The sequence below is a fragment of the Crinia signifera genome, chromosome 5, assembly GCF_055691185.1.
Source record: "Crinia signifera chromosome 5, ASM5569118v1, whole genome shotgun sequence".
In the NCBI taxonomy this organism is placed as follows: domain Eukaryota; kingdom Metazoa; phylum Chordata; class Amphibia; order Anura; family Myobatrachidae; genus Crinia; species Crinia signifera.
The window spans coordinates 7,844,245-7,864,749 of NC_139221.1; the positions used below are offsets into that span (position 1 = coordinate 7,844,245).

General features: G+C 49.8%; 1 protein-coding gene across 1 annotated transcript in view; it reads right to left on the reverse strand.

Annotated features, from left to right (window-relative positions):
• Positions 1-1,205: 1,205 nt before the first annotated feature.
• Positions 1,206-20,505, reverse strand: part of LOC146079910 (uncharacterized) — a 29,623-nt gene continuing 10,323 nt past the window's right edge. Inside the window, exons 2-4 of the mRNA XM_083186618.1 lie at positions 11,263-11,383; positions 9,255-9,356; positions 1,206-5,480 (exon numbers count right to left, since the gene is read on the reverse strand). Of these exons, the coding sequence (XP_083042744.1) occupies positions 4,258-5,480; positions 9,255-9,356; positions 11,263-11,383 (1,446 nt within the window). The 3' untranslated portion in view covers positions 1,206-4,257. The remainder of the gene's footprint in view (positions 5,481-9,254; positions 9,357-11,262; positions 11,384-20,505) is intronic.

A 20,505-nucleotide genomic window follows, 5' to 3' on the forward strand; every position in this document is an offset into this window, starting at 1 on the left:
ATGATGCGTTTTGCAAGAGATATGAACTTTCTTTGGAGATTTCAAAGTGCAGAGGATGGATTGTTAAAACTGAAATAACGCATCAATAATTCTATACTTTTGTTATACTCTGTTTTCTCAAATATTGTTATTTATTGCTGCAGGTGGCGTTAGCTTGTTGCTCAAGGTACTAGCCACGGCGTATGAGGCCTACCCTTTGCACTAAGCAGCAGGTGTTTGTTAGAAGCAGCAGCCATTTTGTTGAATCATGACTTGCATAATAACATTATAAAATGGCTGATCATTCAGAACAGTGCTGTAAAAGTGATTTCTTATAGAGAATTGTTTTTGGTTTTAGGAGCTTAAGAATGTGATGTTGACATTATAATGGAGCAAGGACAGAAAGCTAGTCTCCACAAACTGAATAATATGGGAACAAGGCCACACATGCGTAGACCCCCAAGGCCACTGAACCTTTGCCGAGTTACAATGAAGTTGGGTGTTGGGTTAATTATGACATCAAGATTGAAAGCAGAGCTTTCCAATAAGACTCAATGCTTATGAGTAATTAATTAATGTGATTAAGGTTTAAATATCAGAGTTAGTGAAGGAGGAAGGAAGGCAGTTGAGGAAGAACAAGAAAGCACGGGGGGCTGGAGGTAACTATGAAGGAGGTTTAATCATAGCTGATCACTGTCCTTGAAAGGTGTCCATTTTGATTTGATTTAGAATTACTGTTTAAGTATTAGCTAGTCAGTTTTATGTTTCTTGTGTTAGTCTGCATTTGCAAATACCTGTAAAGAAGCTATTCTTTAAGTAAAGCATTGTCATACATTTTATAACAAGGTTGTGTGGGTGTGCAATCATTTCAGTGTTGCCGTTATATTTAAAAGGTAATAAAGTAAATATATACAGGTTTGGGTTATCAATCATATCTAATCTTATAAAACAAATCTCTGCGTTATCAACACCAACAGCATAATACATAGAAGCAAAATACATTTGGTGGTGTTGGCACAACGTACACTTGGGATTAAGGATGCCGGAGGTGAATCCAATGGGATACGGTGTATTATCTACCACACTTAGGTCGACAGTCATTATGTCAACATGTGACAAGGTCGACATAGCGTTAGGTCGACAGGTCGCCATGGGTTTAACTGTTTTGTTTTTTTTCGAGCCGACATCCCTACCATCCACTAGGGCATGATGGGAGAATAAAATAAGTGTGCCCGAAGCATTGTGAGCAATGCGAGGGCCTGCAGTTGACTTCCAACTGTGTCCATGTCGACTGTGTTGACATTCAGGTAAAAAAAAAAAAACAGTGGAAAAACCTATGCCGACCTCGCGACCTAACACTATGCCGAACTAAGCCCATTTCGACCTAGAACCCTATCAACCTAGTTGCATGTCGACCCAACGGTGTCGACCTCAGTGTGGTCAATAATACGATCCACATCCAATCCAATGGCCACCGTGAGACGAGGCGAGTATTTTCCATAGGCTGCGGAGAGGGTGGGACACAAAAAAAACCCACAAAAGATTCTGAAAAGCTACAGTGTAAAACATTTCTATTCAATGTGATCTATTACCATTGTGTTAGTCCCAAACTCTGCGATTAGGGAGCACAATGTGCTCAGCAGGGTAACAGAGCAGGAATTAGCCCTGTACTAAACTCTGAGAAACAGGAATACACAGTGTATCTATCCCATAGAGCAATGGAGGCATGGCATGGACCATTTATGCTGTAGACACCCCGATGTTATTGTCAGAGTACCATCAGGTCACCCGTCACCCTTCTTAGGACTTCCACATTCATTCAGGTTAGATGGCAGTGGCAGCTTAGTGGAGAACCGGAGGTGTAACCCGTTACGGACAGTCACAACCGTGAAGATGCCAAGCCACAGTGCATGATAGGTTGACACAGTAAAATATATGATGAACGTTGGCATGGTCAAGGTCAACTTTGATGACAATATGTTTTGTTAACATCATGCCCTACCCATTATGGTTAGGGCCCCGACAACCCTAGAACCCTTTCAACACAAAATATTAAAAATTCTTTGCTTTAAATTCTGACCTGGTAAAATGAAGAGATTTTTTATTCAGAAAAAAGATACATTAATTAAAATGTATAGCAGTGGACTCTGAGAAATAGGATGGCCATCTGGGGTCATGAGGGAATCCTGGATTGAAACACATGGGTGGTTCCTAATCTGGGCCATTTAGACACGTAAAAGACAGGGAGTGCAGAAGAGCCAATAAAGGCTGAAATTTATGGACTGGTGTCTTTATTATGTAACATCGTTACCATAAATAAAGGACGTAGATATTTGAAGACTATAAAATGAAATGAATTAAGACCCTCACACACTTGTTAAATTTTACCCAAATCTGACGGATCGGCCAGAGAAATCGTGCCAAATCTAACATCAGATCCGATGCATGGATCAGACCTGCTAGCACGTACGACATGCTTCTCGGACCACAGGCAATGTAACACATACGATCCTGCCACCCAGGAAGGGGGATTGGATGGCTGTACATGGGTGCAAAGCATAATGTACGGCCACCTTAAGGCTGCGTACACACCTGGCAGATCTATCTGCTGACTTATCAGTCTGTTCTAGTAGACATACACACTTCCCGGTTATCGGCTATGTCCACAACCAAGTGTACAAGTAAGCCCCCCCCCCCCTCCCCCATAGTCAGATACGCTGATATATTAGGCATGTCCGACATAGTTCAGGTGTACACATACCCGCCCCCACCAATTGATAGATCACTTAGTGTGTACACAGCATAAGTCTAGGGTCACCTTATAAGGACTGATACTAGCGTTCAGGGTACACAATCTAATGAAGTATTTCCCGCCATCACATTAGGCCCACGGCAGATCAGAACATGGACCGGATTTTTGTGCAGTTTCATTCTGAGGCTTAATAGCACGTCCACGAGTATGATTAAATAAGACATTTCCATAGGACTTGGGGACGTAAGGACAGAATTAATCATATATAAGGGGTTGGTTCTGCAATGTTATACCCATGCTGGATACCACCATCACGCCCGGTAACTAGTCCACATGGATGGTGAAGCACCAAATAGAACAAATAAAATGAGGAAAACAAAAAACATCACGTAAATATACATAACACATGTTTGCACTGAACCAAAGTCTACATGGCGCATAAACCTACAGGCAATCTCTGGCGCTGCGCAAGGGCAGCCAATATTTGCTGTATGTGACGTATGTCTTTCCTCCATGTAGCGTGTGCCTGTACTGTTACCTTACATACAATTACTGGTGACATTTCCACATCACGATTTCCATGTCCCTAAACGGGAATATATTTGCCATAAACCAACGTAGGCTTTTATTTTCTATAAAAAGGAGCGAACAACATGGTGGTACAAGCCTCCTTATTTCTCTACAGACTAGCATTTATTGTGAGTAGCTACCACATCTTCAGTATATGCCATTCGTACATTATAAATCCCAAAAGGAAAGAAAAAAAACCCCGGTACCTCCACCCCAAGATGCTAAGTCAGAGGAGAGGGGTGGCAGAATACCGGGAAGCAGCGCATCCGCATTAGATTCGCACCAATGGGTGCTCAGGTCACTGCGCTGGAAAATAACCATTTACTGAAAAGTGCAAGGAGTCTCTATGGAAAGGCCGGCACCAGCCACGCGTTACCACCCAACCTCAGGGGGGGGCATAGTTGGCGCCTGGAGACCATTTTACTCGAATCACATACAGAAGATGTGTAAACTTAAAAATGTTCTTTGTACTTTTCATTGCTAGATTTAAAAAAGGAAACCCAAACAATTAAAACCTCCGCAGGAAGGCGCACACTCGAGCATTCTGGGTAGACGTGTAACTATACTTATGGCTGGTGGGGGGGATAATCTGTAGAATGTATTTACAGACTCTACATCCTAGTAGAGCCACTATCAGAAGAAGACAGAGTCTTGGCCAAACACACATTAACCGTTATCGTCCCGTATTATCCCCAAATACTGCTAATGTTCCTCTTGCCATCCTAAATGCCGTTCACTGTAAAGCCGTTTGTGATGAAGTAATGGGAGGGCTATGTCCGCACTGACCTAGGGTATACCATGCATATAATACACAGAGGGCACAATTATGCGATGCCCCCTGCAGGTTAATAGGCCGCACATTACTTGAGCAGCTTCCATACCAAGGGCTGATACAGTCTCAGTAAAGAGAAGAGTTTTGCGAAGTTCATTTATCCAATACAATGTCCGCCGCGGTCTCACTGCCTATGAGGCTTGCGATTCTGCATGTTCTGCAGGTTGTGGACCCGGATGTGAGCCAGGAGTGTCTCTTTCTTGTTGAAGCTCCGGTCGCACTGGCTGCATGGGAAGGGCTTCTCGGGGGCGTGCGTTGCCTGGTGGGACACCAACTGGGTCTTCAGGAAGAAGCTCTCGTTGCACTGAGGGCACTTGAAGGGCTTAGTGTCTGTGTGCACTCCCTCGTGAGTGATGAGCAGGGACTTGTCGTTAAAGCTCTTCTCGCAGTGTCGGCACTTGAACGGCTTGGGTTTCAGGTGGCACGCCTCGTGCTCCACCAGGCTGCTGCGGTTGGGGAACCATTTGTTGCAGTGGCTGCACTTGTGAGGCTTCTCCCCGGTGTGGGTTCTCTTGTGGGCGATCAGGAGAGACTGGTCGTTGAAGTTCTTGTCACATTGGTCGCACTGGAATGGTTTGCCTTCCTTGTGCGTGTTGTTGTGGGCTGCCAGCAGAGATGGCTTAGAGAAACTCTCGTCGCATAAGCTACATGGGTAGGCGAGCTTCCCGGTGTGGATTCGGTGATGAGCTTCCAGAATTGAACGGTCATTGAACCTTTTCTCACAGAATCTGCACTTAAGCGGCTTTTCGCCTGGTGCCGACGGGGAGCCTCCACTGGAGTTTGAGGGCACGTTACTGCTGGTACTAGAGGCCGACCCGGTATCTTCTAGGTCGGGCACAGAGGCAGCAAAGGTACTGGGTTTGGGAGTGGAGCTCTTACCTACAACGCTGGTGGTGGTGGTGGTAGCAGCAGCTGCCGCCGGTAAGCTTCTGTTTGGCACAGCTGGGGCCGCACTTGTGGATGCCTGCGAATGTTGTCTGCGGTGGACAATCAGAGCAGACTTGTAGCTGAAGGTCTCCTTGCAGAGGTCACACTTATGAGGCTTATCCCCACTGTGGACGCGGAGGTGGGCTTCCAATGCAGAGTTGTACTGGAAACATTTCTCACACTCTGAGCAGTAGTACTGTTTGCGCTGCCTCAGGTTCCTGCCATGAGGTGGCGAGGCGGGCTCACGCTGGCCATCCTTGCGGCTGCTCGCATGCATCTTCTCCTCCCCCTGATGGTCGTCCCACCGGACCTTTTTTGAGTGCTTCTTTGCCGGCTTCTCTGCAGGAGCCTCCTGTGTCAGAACAGCCCTGTTCTCCTTTGCGGAACTATCGAATGTCCTCTTGCGCCTGATTGTAGGACCTGTGACAGACACAAAGGCACACAATTTACACCAATGACTATACAAGTGTAATACATATATACAATCTCACCCTAACATTGTGTGGGTCTCTAGAAGGCACCAGAATAAAATACTGGTGTTCTCATATCAAAATGATGCTCTGCTGTGGGCGTAGATGCCGGGTATTATCGACGTTCCCACATCGGGCAAACACAAAACCGCTGGATCTATCCTCCGTGCTGCAGCCCACCTCTCTCCTCTCCAATCTATCCTCCGTGCTGCAGCCCACCTCTCTCTCCTCCAATCTATCCTCCGTGCTGCAGCCCACCTCTCTCCCCTCCAATCTATCCTCCGTGCTGCAGCCCACCTCTCTCCCCTCCAATCTATCCTCCGTGCTGCAGCCCACCTCTCTCCCCTCCAATCTATCCTCCGTGCTGCAGCCCACCTCTCTCCCCTCCAATCTATCCTCCGTGCTGCAGCCCACCTCTCTCCCCTCCAATCTATCCTCCGTGCTGCAGCCCACCTCTCTCCCTTCCAATCTATCCTCAGTGCTGCAGCCCACCTCTCTCCTCTCCAATCTATCCTCAGTGCTGCAGCTCACCTCTCTCCCCTCCAATCTATCCTCAGTGCTGCAGCCCACCTCTCTCCCCTCCAATCTATCCTCAGTGCTGCAGCCCACCTCTCTCCCCTCCAATCTATCCTCAGTGCTGCAGCCCACCACTCTCCCCTCCAATCTATCCTTAGTGCTGCAGCCCACCTCTCCCCTCCAATCTATCCTTAGTGCTGCAGCCCACCTCTCTCCTCTCCAATCTATCTTCAGTGCTGCAGCCCACCTCTCTCCCCTCCAAACTATCCTCAGTGCTGCAGCCCACCTCTCTCCCCTCCAATCTATCCTCAGTGCTGCAGCCCACCTCTCTCCCCTCCAATCTATCCTCCATGCTGCAGCCCACCTCTCTCCTCTTCAATCTATCCTCAGTGCTGCAGCCCACCTCTCTCCCCTCCAATCATCAGTACTGCAGCCCACCTCTCCCCTCCAATCTATCCTCCATGCTGCAGCCCACTTCTCTCCTCCCCAATCTATCCTCAGTGCTTCAGCCCACCTCTCTCCAATCTATCCACTGTGCTGCAGCCTGGCTCATCTTCCCCACCAAACGCAGCACAGCCACTTTTCTACAAACCCTTCACTGTCTTTCCTTTCATAATCTAATTCAAGCCTCTCACTCCCAAAGCTCTCATTCACTCCTCTCCTACTAACATCTCTGACCTCATCCCACTAGTCTTCTTCGCTCTAACGCACGCAACCTCTCCTGCCTACTAATTATCTCCCTACCTCTGGAATTCTCTCCCCCCTTAGACTCTGCACCACTCTACAAAACTTCAAACAGGCTCTCAAGACCCCACTTCTACACCAAACCCTGCCAAATCTCACCTTATCTCTGTTACATGGTCACTGTGTACCCCCATCTGCATCTCCCCTTCAGAATGCAATCTCTCATGAGCAGGGCCCTCTTCCCTTGTGTGCTTTTCCTGCTTACTTTAACCATCATTGATGGCACCAACTCATGCTGTTCTCTGCCCCCTGATACTTATGTCAGTGTCCCCTGCGGATGCAGCTATGGTTATGTGCCCTGTACTCGTCCTCTATTGTATTCAGCTGTAAGTCACCGTCTCCTGGGTTATATACTGTGTAATAGGGCGCTGCAGATCCCTTGTTCTCTGCCCCCTGATACTTATGTCAGTGCCGTCTGCTGATGCAGCTATGGTTATGTGCCCTGTACCTGTCCTCTATTGTATTCAGCTGTAAGTCACTGTCTCCTGGGTTATATACTCTGTAATAGGGCGCTGCGGATCCCTTGTTCTCTGCCCCCTGATACTTATGTCAGTGTCCCCTGCGGATGCAGCTATGGTTATGTGCCCTGTACTTGTCCTCTATTGTATACAGGTGTCAGTCACTGTCTCCTGGGTTATATACTGTGTAATAGGGTGCTGCAGATCCCTTGTTCTCTGCCCCCTGATACTTATGTCAGTGTCCTCTGCTGATGCAGCTATGGTTATATGCCCTGTCCTTGTCCTCTATTGTATTCAGCTGTAAGTCACTGTCTCCTGGGTTATATACTCTGTAATAGGGTGCTGTGGATCCCTTGTTCTCTGCCCCTTGATACTTTTGTCAGTGCCCTCTGCTGATGCTGCTATGTTTATGTGCCCTGTACTCGTCCTCTATTGAATTAAGCTGTAAGTCACTGTCTCCTGGGTTATATACTCTGTAATAGGGCGCTGTGTATCCCTTGTTCTCAGCCCCCTGATACTTATGTCAGTGCCACCTGCTGATGCAGCTATGGTTATGTGTCCTGTACGTGTCCTCTATTGTATTCAGCTGTAAGTCACTGTCTCCTGGGTTATATACTGTGTAATAGGGCACTGCGGATCCCTTGTTCTCTGCCCCCTACTACTTATGTCAGTGCCGCCTGCTGATGCAGCTATGGTTATATACCCTGTACTTGTCCTCTATTGTATACAGCTGTAAGTCACTGTCTCCTGGGTTATATACTCTGTAATAGGGTACTGCGGATCCCTTGTTATCTGCCCCTGATACTTATGTTAGTGTACCCTGCTGATGCAGCTATGGATATGTGCCCTGTACTTGTCCCCTATTGTATTCAGCTGTAAGTCACTGTCTCCTGGGTTATATACTGTGTAATAGGGTGCTGCGGATCCCTTGTTCTCTGCCCCCTGATACTTAGGTCAGTGTCCTCTGCTGATGCAGCTATGGTTATGTGCCCTGTACTTGTCCTCTATTGTATTCAGCTGTAAGTCACTGTCTCCTGGGTTATATACTCTGTAATAGGGCGCTGCAGATCCCTTGTTCTCTGTCCCCTGATACTTATGTCAGTGCCGCCTGCTGATGCAGCTATGGTTATGTGCCCTGTACTTGTCCTCTATTGTATTCAGCTGTCCGTCACGGTCTCCTGGGTTATATACTATGTAATAGGGCGCTGCAGATCCCTTGTTCTCTGCCCTCTGATACTTATGTCAGTGTCCTCTGCTGATGCAGCTATGGTTATGTGCCCTGTACTTGTCCTCTATTGTATTCAGCTGTAAGTCACGGTCTCCTGGGTTATATACTCTGTAATATGGTGCTGCGGATCCCTTGTTCTCTGCCCCCTGATATTTATGTCAGTGCCGCCTGCTGATACAGCTATGGTTATGTGCCCTGTACTTGTCCTCTATTGTATTCAGCTGTCCGTCACGGTCTCCTGGGTTATATACTATGTAACAGGGCGCTGCAGATCCCTTGTTCTCTGCCCCCTGATATTTATGTCAGTGCCGCCTGCTAATGCAGCTATGGTTATGTGCCCTGTACTTGTCCTCTATTGTATTCAGCTGCCAGTCACTGTCTGGGTTTTGCTTATTCATTTATGTACTCTATTTGAGTGCTGCGGATCCCTTGTACAGTCATAAAGGATTCTAACAGATTTGCCGCCACCCCCCCCCCCACACACCCCCCCCCCCCCACACACACACACAAGAAAACAGCCCAACTCTGATCTGTGGTCCCGTTTGCACCTCCAACTTGAACCCCCTCCGGTGGCAGGGAAAGGGGACGCATGCAAGCCTGCTGCCCGGGATGTGATGGCCATACACTGCAACAAGAAATCACAGTGGCCAGCTACACACAGAACCTAGGTAAATAGCTATATCTATGGAGGCAGCAATGGCTCTATATACAGAGACAGATGCTGTAACAATGATCTGCCATACACAGAAGGGGAACATGATGTAAAGCCGCGTCACACCTTTTACATCAGTGGGGACCGGTAACGCTGGGCTGGCGGCTGCCTCTTTGACGTCCTTGTCTGTGTTCTGCAGCCATGACAGGATGATGGGGACCTTGCAGCCTATGGGAGAAAGTCCAACAGTAAGAGGCGTTTCTGATGTTCTGCAGTTATTACATGATCAAATCAGTCACAATAAAAGTATGAACTTACAAATGTTAGGACCCTGGGCGACTCTCAGCTCCTATTTCACCAAGGCACATGACGTCAGTAATTCCCATTATAGCAAAGAAGTAATGAAATTAGCTCTGGGCACAGCTACAAGCCTGCAGGAGGTACTATAGGCGGCTGAAGGGTTTTAGAGTCCTACAAATTGGGCAGTCGGTATAAACAGAGAACACAGAGAAACTAAAAGGAACTAGTAAGAAAGAGTCTGTGTTCTGCCGGGAACACCATACCCACTGCCCACTGAAGATGGGTCTCTGGGTAACCCTAGTGAATGCTCAAGTGGTAGGTAGGTGGCAAGACTGCGCTTTAGAATATGTAGGAGATATAGGAGTGGATATATCACCATTCATATCCTAAGTAGCGAATATGCCGTGATGACAGTCACAATTCGCTATGCAATAATTGACATGTATCAGTTATCGCAATGGGTCTTGGAAGCCATATTGGGGGTGATTACGGATTCGAGCATCTGCTGTGACCTCTGGTGCCAATTACTGGTACATCTGCAGGCGCTCAGACCACACAGATTGGGAATGAAAGTAGCGGACCCAGGAGTGGAAAAATATAATTAAAATATTATTATTTAAAAGTGCGCGTAATGTAACAAACATATAATAAAAACATTAATATTGGCCAGAAATTGCCACATGCATTAATGAAGAATTCTGGATCCGCTCCGATGTGTACCGCCACCGGAATAATGGAGAAACCATTCGTACCGCATAAGTTGGCAGGATTTCCAACAGAGCGGAGAAAATCCCCAGGTGAACGTCATCGGTAAATATACCGCATTGTAACATTTTGAACGCTGTTGGAAGTCGCGCCAACTTATGCGACATGAACGGCTTCTCCTCCATCCTGCATTACTTCAATGGCGGTACACACACAATTCTTCATTAACCCCTTTAGTGGTGTTTTTTGGCGAGATTTTTATGGGGAGCGCTCCCTAAAAAAAAACCCACCACTGTCTCCTCGGGTCCGGGCAGCACCGCTAAACTGTCAATCAGCCGCTGCCTGGCCCTGCCCCCGGCTTGTCATAAGCCGGCGCCGTAGGCTGTAATAGAACAGCCGGGGGGAGGAGGAGGCGCGGCGGAGGAGAGGGAGCCGGCTCTAAACAGTGGCAATCCCAAGAATTTTCCGGGCTTGCCAGACTGGGCACTGAGGTACAGCCCAGAAAATTCTGGGGATTGCCACTGAAGGTGTTAATGGGAAGTCAGAAGAAATATAGAAAAAACACAAAGAGAAACAAAGAACTCATCAGAAAACATAAGGAACATAAAATGTGTCGGTTATCACAATCCTCCATGATGTGCACTATAAGCTCCAGCATGGCCAGGCAATGATACATAGATTATGCATTTAGTTAAGGATATTGCTAATAAGCAGGAACCCGCTCCGCCCACTGTGACCAGAGACTGGGTTTAGCGCAATCTCCTCTATGGGATATACAACTAAAGGCTCATACACACTGGGCGACTCAGCTCAAAGCCGTACAGTGTGTATGCCCCGGCAATGAGCGATGCTGCACGCTCCGGCATCATCACGTAGGAAAGCTGCGCTACGCAAATCCATCCTCTCCCCGCTGACTGCGCCAGGCAGGCATAAAACCGCTCACTGTCGCCCAGTGTGTATGGACCTTACGTGCACACGACAGCAGAAGCCTAGCAGGGGTACTGTGTATCACACAAGAGGCTAAGGCCTGGTTCTTACTAATAACCAGCAAGCTGGGAATATACAGGTCGGGGTGACAGTATGGCGGCATCTCTCGTGCAAAGAACTAAAGGAAATCAAAAGAACTTGCCCAAAAAGATGAAGTGCTCGTAGTTCTCTTTCATCACCTCCATATAGAGCGCCCTCTGCTGGTTATTCAGCAGGTCCCACTCTTCCCCGGAGAAGATTACTGCGACATCATCAAACGACACCTGCAGCAGTAAGAACACACGAGGTTACATGAAGCAAATGCCGCAGATGTGAATAAGCCTCATGGGCTACAACTGGACTTCTTTATAATGCGGCCTTATGCGGGGTACACATCAGAACGATTTGGGCTCAATTCCCCCAATTTCGACCGATTGTATGCAAGAAAAAAAAAAAAAAAAAAGAATTGGGCATGTTTTCAATGCGATTCCAATCCGATGTGCCGGTCGTTTGGTCGCTTTGGAGACTTTACCTGCTGCACTAAAGATTGGTAGTCTACATCGGATTGGGTACAGATCATGAGCAAACCGTGTGCTCCAACAGATCTTGGGACCATCGTACGATTTCAAGGAAATCATCACGCGATCATGGTCGTTCTGGTGTGTACCCTCTATATAACAGAGGCGTCTCCAGGAGAATCCACTGCAAGACTGACTTATTGCCAATATCACCCCATCTAACTATACACCAAGGGCCAAAGTCAAATATTTTGCGCCAGTGTAGGTTCGTTCGGGCGGTCACTGTCATGTGCTCTAACAGCAGGGATGTGTCTGGTGACACAGGTATGGCATGATGAGAGGGATGGGGGGCAGGTATAGCTGGGTGTGAGTGATGGGGAGGGGCAGGTATGGCTGGGTGTGAGTGATGGGGAGGGGCAGGTATGGATGGGTGTGAATGATGGGGAGGGGGTACAGGAATGGCTGGGTGTGAGTGATGGGGGGGGGGGGGGGGCAGGTATGGCTGGGTGAGTGATGGGGAGGGGCAGGTATGGCTGGGTGTGAGTGATGGGGGGGGGGGGGGGGCAGGAATGGCTGGGTGTGAGTGATGGGGGGGGGGCAGGTATGGCTGGGTGTGAATGATGGGGGGGGGGGAGGGGCAGGTATGGCTGGGTGTGAATGATGGGGAGGGGCAGGTATGGCTGGGTGTGAATGATGGAGGGGACGCATACAGGTATTATAGGGTGTGAGTGATGTGGATGGGGGCAGGAATGGCTGGGTGTGAGTGATGAAAGGGAGGGGGGCAGGTATGGCTGGGTGTGAGTGATGAAAGGGGGGAGACCGGTATGGCTGGGTGTGAGTGATGAAAGGGAGGGGGGCAGGTATGGCTGGGTGTGAGTGATGAGAGGGGGGAGACCGTGAATGATGGAGGGGACGCATACAGGTATTATAGGGTGTGAGTGATGTGGATGGGGGCAGGAATGGCTGGGTGTGAGTGATGAAAGGGAGGGGGGCAGGTATGGCTGGGTGTGAGTGATGAAAGGGGGGAGACCGGTATGGCTGGGTGTGAGTGATGAAAGGGAGGGGGGCAGGTATGGCTGGGTGTGAGTGATGAAAGGGGGGAGACCGGTATGGCTGGGTGTGAGTGATGAAAGGGAGGGGGGCAGGTATGGCTGGGTGTGAGTGATGAGAGGGGGGAGACCGGTATGGCTGGGTGTGAGTGATGAGAGGGGGGAGACCAGTATGGCTGGGTGTGAGTGATGAGAGGGGGGAGACCGGTATGGCTGGGTGTGAGTGATGAGAGGGGGGAGACCGGTATGGCTGGGTGTGAGTGATGAGAGGGGGGAGACCGGTATGGCTGGGTGTGAGTGATGAGAGGGGGGAGACCGGTATGGCTGGGTGTGAGTGATGAAAGGGAGGGGGGCAGGTATGGCTGGGTGTGAGTGATGAAAGGGAGGGGGGCAGGTATGGCTGGGTGTGAGTGATGAAAGGGAGGGGGGCAGGTATGGCTGGGTGTGAGTGATGAGAGGGGGGAGACCGGTATGGCTGGGTGTGAGTGATGAGAGGGGGGAGACCGGTATGGCTGGGTGTGAGTGATGAAAGGGAGGGGGGCAGGTATGGCTGGGTGTGAGTGATGAGAGGGGGGAGACGGTATGGCTGGGTGTGAGTGATGAGAGGGGGGAGACCGGTATGGCTGGGTGTGAGTGATGAGAGGGGGGAGACCGGTATGGCTGGGTGTGAGTGATGAGAGGGGGGAGACCGGTATGGCTGGGTGTGAGTGATGAGAGGGGGGAGACCGGTATGGCTGGGTGTGAGTGATGAGAGGGGGGAGACCGGTATGGCTGGGTGTGAGTGATGAGAGGGGGGAGACCGGTATGGCTGGGTGTGAGTGATGAGAGGGGGGAGACCGGTATGGCTGGGTGTGAGTGATGAGAGGGGGGAGACCGGTATGGCTGGGTGTGAGTGATGAGAGGGGGGAAACCGGTATGGCTGGGTGTGAGTGATGAGAGGGGGGAGACCGGTATGGCTGGGTGTGAGTGATGAGAGGGGGGAGACCGGTATGGCTGGGTGTGAGTGATGAGAGGGGGAGACCGGTATGGCTGGGTGTGAGTGATGAGAGGGGGGAGACCGGTATGGCTGGGTGTGAGTGATGAGAGGGGGGAGACCGGTATGGCTGGGTGTGAGTGATGAGAGGGGGGAGACCGGTATGGCTGGGTGTGAGTGATGAGAGGGGGGAGACCGGTATGGCTGGGTGTGAGTGATGAGAGGGGGGAGACCGGTATGGCTGGGTGTGAGTGATGAGAGGGGGGAGACCGGTATGGCTGGGTGTGAGTGATGAGAGGGGGGAGACCGGTATGGCTGGGTGTGAGTGATGAGAGGGGGGAGACCGGTATGGCTGGGTGTGAGTGATGAGAGGGGGGAGACCGGTATGGCTGGGTGTGAGTGATGAGAGGGGGGAGACCGGTATGGCTGGGTGTGAGTGATGAGAGGGGGGAGACCGGTATGGCTGGGTGTGAGTGATGAGAGGGGGGAGACCGGTATGGCTGGGTGTGAGTGATGAGAGGGGGGAGACCGGTATGGCTGGGTGTGAGTGATGAGAGGGGGGAGACCGGTATGGCTGGGTGTGAGTGATGAGAGGGGGGAGACCGGTATGGCTGGGTGTGAGTGATGAGAGGGGGGAGACCGGTATGGCTGGGTGTGAGTGATGAGAGGGGGGAGACCGGTATGGCTGGGTGTGAGTGATGAGAGGGGGGAGACCGGTATGGCTGGGTGTGAGTGATGAGAGGGGGGAGACCGGTATGGCTGGGTGTGAGTGATGAGAGGGGGGAGACCGGTATGGCTGGGTGTGAGTGATGAGAGGGGGAAGACCGGTATGGCTGGGTGTGAGTGATGAGAGGGGGGAGACCGGTATGGCTGGGTGTGAGTGATGAGAGGGGGGAGACCGGTATGGCTGGGTGTGAGTGATGAAAGGGAGGGGGGCAGGTATGGCTGGGTGTGAGTGATGAGAGGGGGGAGACCGGTATGGCTGGGTGTGAGTGATGAGAGGGGGGAGACCGGTATGGCTGGGTGTGAGTGATGAGAGGGGGGAGACCGGTATGGCTGGGTGTGAGTGATGAGAGGGGGGAGACCGGTATGGCTGGGTGTGAGTGATGAGAGGGGAGAGACCGGTATGGCTGGGTGTGAGTGATGAGAGGGGGGAGACCGGTATGGCTGGGTGTGAGTGATGAGAGGGGGGAGACCGGTATGGCTGGGTGTGAGTGATGAGAGGGGGGAGACCGGTATGGCTGGGTGTGAGTGATGAGAGGGGGGAGACCGGTATGGCTGGGTGTGAGTGATGAGAGGTGTGGGGGACACACAGGTATGTCAGGGTGTGTTTTGAGGGGGGACGCACACAGGTATTACAGGGTGTGAGTGATGGGGGGGGCAGAAATGGCTGGGTATGAGTGTTGGGGGGGGAATGGCTGGGTGTGAGTGATGAGAGGGGGGACAGGAATGGCTGGGTGTGAGTGATGAGAGGGGGGACAGGAATGGCTGGCTGTGAGTGATGAGAGGGGGGACAGGTATGGCTGGGTGTGAGTGATGAGAGGGGGGAGACCGGTATGGCTGGGTGTGAGTGATAATCCACCCCTCATGCTAGCACCCACCCCTCACATAGCCCACCCCTAGAATGTAGTGGTACTACATCTCTCAATGGGAATAACGGTAAGGGAGGAATGATTATAACACCACCAGCTCTTATGAGTGACAATTCATCAATATTATAAAAATTAAAAAAATTAATAAAAAGACATTGGAGCCCCCCACCCCCAACCCTGAGATCAGACTGTAGACACCATGCCCCCCCCCCCCCCCCCCCATAGTCAATGGTTTACGTAGTAATCGGATGTTTGTAGGGTACCTCCATGACACTGCTCCTTCTATCTGGCCCTTTCTATGACAATACACAGCGTGGAAGACCGACAGGGACTTTCTGCTGAGGTCAGTACACTGTCACCTATTGTGCCCCTGCACTGGCAACCCAAAGCCCACCTGTGATTGGCTGAGTGATTTATATAGATGTAACCAGTGTTGGGCAAAATACATGCGAGTTAATATAAAAGTAACCCCCCCCCCCCCCCCCTCTGTTGATTTTAGGTGTCATACTTGTTGCCCAAGACTTTTTATCCCATACTTACCTATCCTCCCGGAATGGCCAAGAGGCAAGTCTCCTGCAGCATAAAATTCACGAGTTCGCAGGGAGGAGGCGGAGCTAAAATGGAGCAAATTGTAGTTTTACTTTATTTTAGCCCCTCCCCAATCTGAGGACCTGCGAATTACCAAGGATGGCAGTCATGGGGGCAGTGCTTTGTGCTGCTAACTTCGTCCCGCCCCCTGACACGGAGCCTCATCCCATACCCATTTCACTCCTCTCTAGGCTTCTCCCGAAGAGTCGGCAGGAATGCGTTACCCTTGCAAAACATCAGCTACTAAAATAGCAAGTCATACGGTGTATGTGCCCAATTGGCCAGCATATTTACTGCCCAAACCAGTGTTTGGCAAGGCAAAGTACATGGGTCATATGCAATTGACCCCCTTCTGTTGATTCAATTGTCCAATTTGTAGCCCAAGACTCGTTAACCCTTGCAAAGCTGCGGCGCACATCGCATACCTTAATTAGTGGTATGCCATATTCGGGTGAAAAGACGCAATGCACAATAAAATATCGCATAGCATGCAATGCGATTTTTAATTGTAGAAGCGCCCTGATGGGTGCTTACTATGTTAAATGCAGCCCCATTGTCAACACCACCCCCACTATCAACGCCAACCCGAAGCGTGGCGAGCGCAGCGAGCCCGTGAGGGGCGATGGTACGCGTCCTCCAACCTTTTCATACCCCCACTATCCATGTTGGCGTGGAGTTGACTCTAGATAGTGTGGCGAGCGCAGCGAGCCACCGATCCCGAAGCGTGGCGAGTCCCACGAGGGGATGCGGAATACATGTCAAGTAATCCGTGTCCGGGCTCGCTGCACTCGCCACGCTTCAGGCTCAGTACTATCTAAAATCAACTCCATGCCGACGTGCATAGTGGGGGTATGAAAAGGTCGGAGGACGCGTACCGCCACCGCTCGCCATGCTTCGAGTTGGCGTTGATAGTGGAGGTGACAATGGGGCTGCATTAAACATAGTAAGCACCCATCAGGGCGCTTGTACAATTAAAATGCGATGTGATCAGATGCCCTGCGATGAAAATCTTGGGTGCCGTGATAATACACAAGTACCACAATGTTAGCTGCTTTCACATTGACACAATATTATAACACGTATTGCACAGGGATATGAATGAGTAAGAGGGATTCCCATTAGGTAGGGCTTCCAGTATTACCAGAACTGGTGGAACTGGCAAGGCAGTCCAAACTGCGCATAAGGTTTGTCCTGGGGCAAAACACTTAGCCAGACTCCTCCAAAACTCCAGTCCCCAACTTCCACCTGGTTATCCCTCCGCTGACCGGTAAAAGGCATGCTGGGAATGGTAGTCCAAGAAGTGGCATACAACAAGGAATATGCCGAACACAGAAGTCACATGACTTCCAGAATTCTGGGAATTCTGGGTAGGGATGGACATCGATGGTCGATGTTTTGGAAACATCGATGTTTTTCTTTCGATGTTAGTGTTTTTGCCATTTAATGGTGATATTCCGATGTTTGTCACCATCGAATGCTAATCATTCGATGGTGGCTTATTTTTTGTAATTCCCAAAAGATATGCCTCCCCTGGCTGCTGTGTCTGTGTCAGGGAAACTTCCTAGGTTCGTTGGAAGCTGTCTGACTTTCTCTCTGCTTCCCTCCCTCTCTATGATTGCTGCAGCTGCTAGGCAACAGGGCCCACTGCTAGTTCTTATTGGCTCTCACTGACTCAGAGAGCCAATCAGAGCACAAACCTCACCCTGCAGCACCAGTCACTCAAACAGCAGCAAATTTCACAGACACACTGAGCTCTGGAGGATTCAGAGAGGAGGAGATGTCACTGAATGTTATACCAGCTCAGGCAAGCTACAATAATAATAATAGGTACACAATACAACTAGCTACAGATATTTGTGAATGTCAGTCACATACAACACTCATTAATAAACTGCATTAGTATTACCAGGCAGAAACCACTATATGATCATCAGTGAAGTGTTGGTCAGAGATTGTCTGTTTCTGTGAATATAGTGAGATAGTGAGGAACAATATACACAGTCCTGGGGTACCAGTGGAATGAACCAAGCTAAAGGTGCCCATACACTGCTGCGAGGCCTCAGCCTGCAAGCTGCAGGGACCTTCCCGGCAGCACGGACGCATGCGATCCGTTGTGGTGGATGCATGCGTCCCTGCTTCCGGCCCGCCTTACCGCCAGGAATAACGGGTGGACGGCCTGCCGGTCCGACCACCTGGTCGGGTCCGATGCGCACGGGACCCAACGGCATGTCAGGGAGAGGCGATTTGGTCCGATTTAACGGGTCGATTGGTCGCAATTGGGAAAAATCGCCTCAGTGTAGGGGCACCTTAACTGTTTTTATATATAGTGAACTATTTTTTATATTACGTGACCTGGTCGCTAGCGATTGGTCGCTCAGCGACCGAATTGCTGGTTATCAGTATTTTACTGGGGACCAGCGATTCTAGCAAGTTCCTGCGACCAGCGACTGATGGGCTGCGGTGGGAGCACACACACGGCGAAGGTCGCTAGGTATCACCGGCAATATGGTCACTGAGCGACCATATAGCTGACGATGGAAGCTAGAATCGCCTAGTGTGTAGCATTATTAGTGGTGCCCCCACAGATCCTGGCACCCTAGGCAGCTGCCTAATGGTAGAGCCAGCCCTGCTCATTGCAATATTTATCTCACCATATAAATGATGTGATGACCACTATACCGTCATCTCCCTTATTTGTGTGTGTGTGTAGTTACACTTGCCTTAATAAATAGACATTTTCCTATCTGGAAAAATAGTGAAACCTAAAGCGAGTTAGTTTATAATTTATCTAATTTTATTACATTTTGATTACTTGCTGTTAAAGTGTTAATAATGTGTACAAAATGAATATACTACTTCATCATTGGGCATTGTGTGAATATTATATATGTATATTATACACACAATGTCCAGTGATAAAGTAATATGTTGCTCAGAGCCTGGGCCCTGTCACCAAACCCAATTACCACCTTACAAACGGCAATATAGGCTTTTGCGCATACGCTAGTCATATATAAGGAATTTGGTACTTACCGATAATTCCCTTTCACCGAATCAGCAGGAGACACTGCAGTCATTACATGTGGGGATAGAGTAGGTGTACTGGAGGAGTGGCACTTTAAGAAAACTTTACTGCTGCAGGCTCCTCCCTCCTCTATCCCCACCCAGACCCCAGTCTTAGAAAAACTGTGTCCGAGAGGAGAAGAGAGACCAGGGCCTGCCCGGTAGGGAACGGAGCTAAAACATAAACAGAGTTAGTAGACAATGCACATAACGTGAACATACTAACAAAACATAACACATAGGATTTTTGAAAAGATCCCTATGTACTAATAATAACTATGCAACAAACATTGCAACAATAGAAAGAATGTATCTTTCACACACACAAACCACACTAACATCATGGCAGGAGAACCAGTGCTGGGTGGGCGTGCAGTGTCTCCTGCTGATTCGGTGAAAGGGAATTATCGGTAAGTACCAAATTCCTTATTTCACCTACATGCAGCAGGAGCCACTGCAGTCATTACATGTGGGGATACATACCCAAGCTTTTAAGTCCGGGCGGGAGAGCTCTGGGGCTCCTGTAACACTGCCCTACTAAAAGCCGTAGCCGAGCTGGCGAAGGTATCAAACCGATAAAACTTTGCAAACGTGCTAGATCCCGACCAGGTAGCCGCTTTGCACACTTGTGTCAAGGAGACACCTCTCGCCATGGCCCAAGAAGTACTTACTGACCTCGTGGAGTGCGCTGACACTCCCGATGGTACCTTCTTTTGTGCATACAAGTAGGCTTCCCTAATTGTACAGCAAATCCATCTTGCCAAAGTCCTTTTTGTCGCAGGCCAACCCCTCTTAAGTGCATCGTAGAGCACAAAAAGGCTGTCAGATTTCCTTAGATGTTGGGTTCGCCTAACATAGACCTGTAAGGCTCTGACTACATCCAGAGAAGCATCTTCACCCTGAAGAACTGGTACAACAATAGGCTGGTTTACATGAAATGCAGAAACCACCTTAGGAAGGAAATTCCTGCTAGTACGTAGTTCAGCCCTGTCCCTGTAAAAGGTAAGGAAAGGAGACTTACACGATAGGGCTCCTAATTCAGAAACCCTACGTGCTGAGGCCAAAGCCAGCAGCATCACCGTCTTCCAAGTCAGAAATTTGAGATCCGAGGTGTCCAGTGGCTCAAAAACATCTGACTTCAAAAACTCTAGAACCACCACTAAATTCCATGGTTCCGTAGGAGCAGTGAACGGTGGTTGAAGTCGAAGTACTCCTTTAAAAAAAGTTTGTACCTCAGGAATCAGCGCTATCCTGCGATGGAAGAATACTGAGAGGGCTGAAACCTGGACCTTGAGAGAAGCAAGCTTCAAACCTGATGCAAGTCCCGCCTGCAGGAATTCAAGAAGTCTAGCCAGAGAAAAGATTGCCTTTGGCACCTTCCTGGCCTCGCACCAGCGGATGTATGACTTCCATATTCTATGGTAGTGAGACGCTGTTACATCCTTCCTTGCCTTAAGCATTGTAGGAATGACCGTTCCTGGTATACCTCTTCTCTTCAAAAGTTCGGCCTCAACCGCCACGCCGTCAAACGTAGACGAGGCAAGTTTTGGTAGACGAATGGACCTTGCTGCAGCAGGTCTTCTCGCAGCGGCAGGCGCCAAGGTTCCTCCACCATCAGGTCCC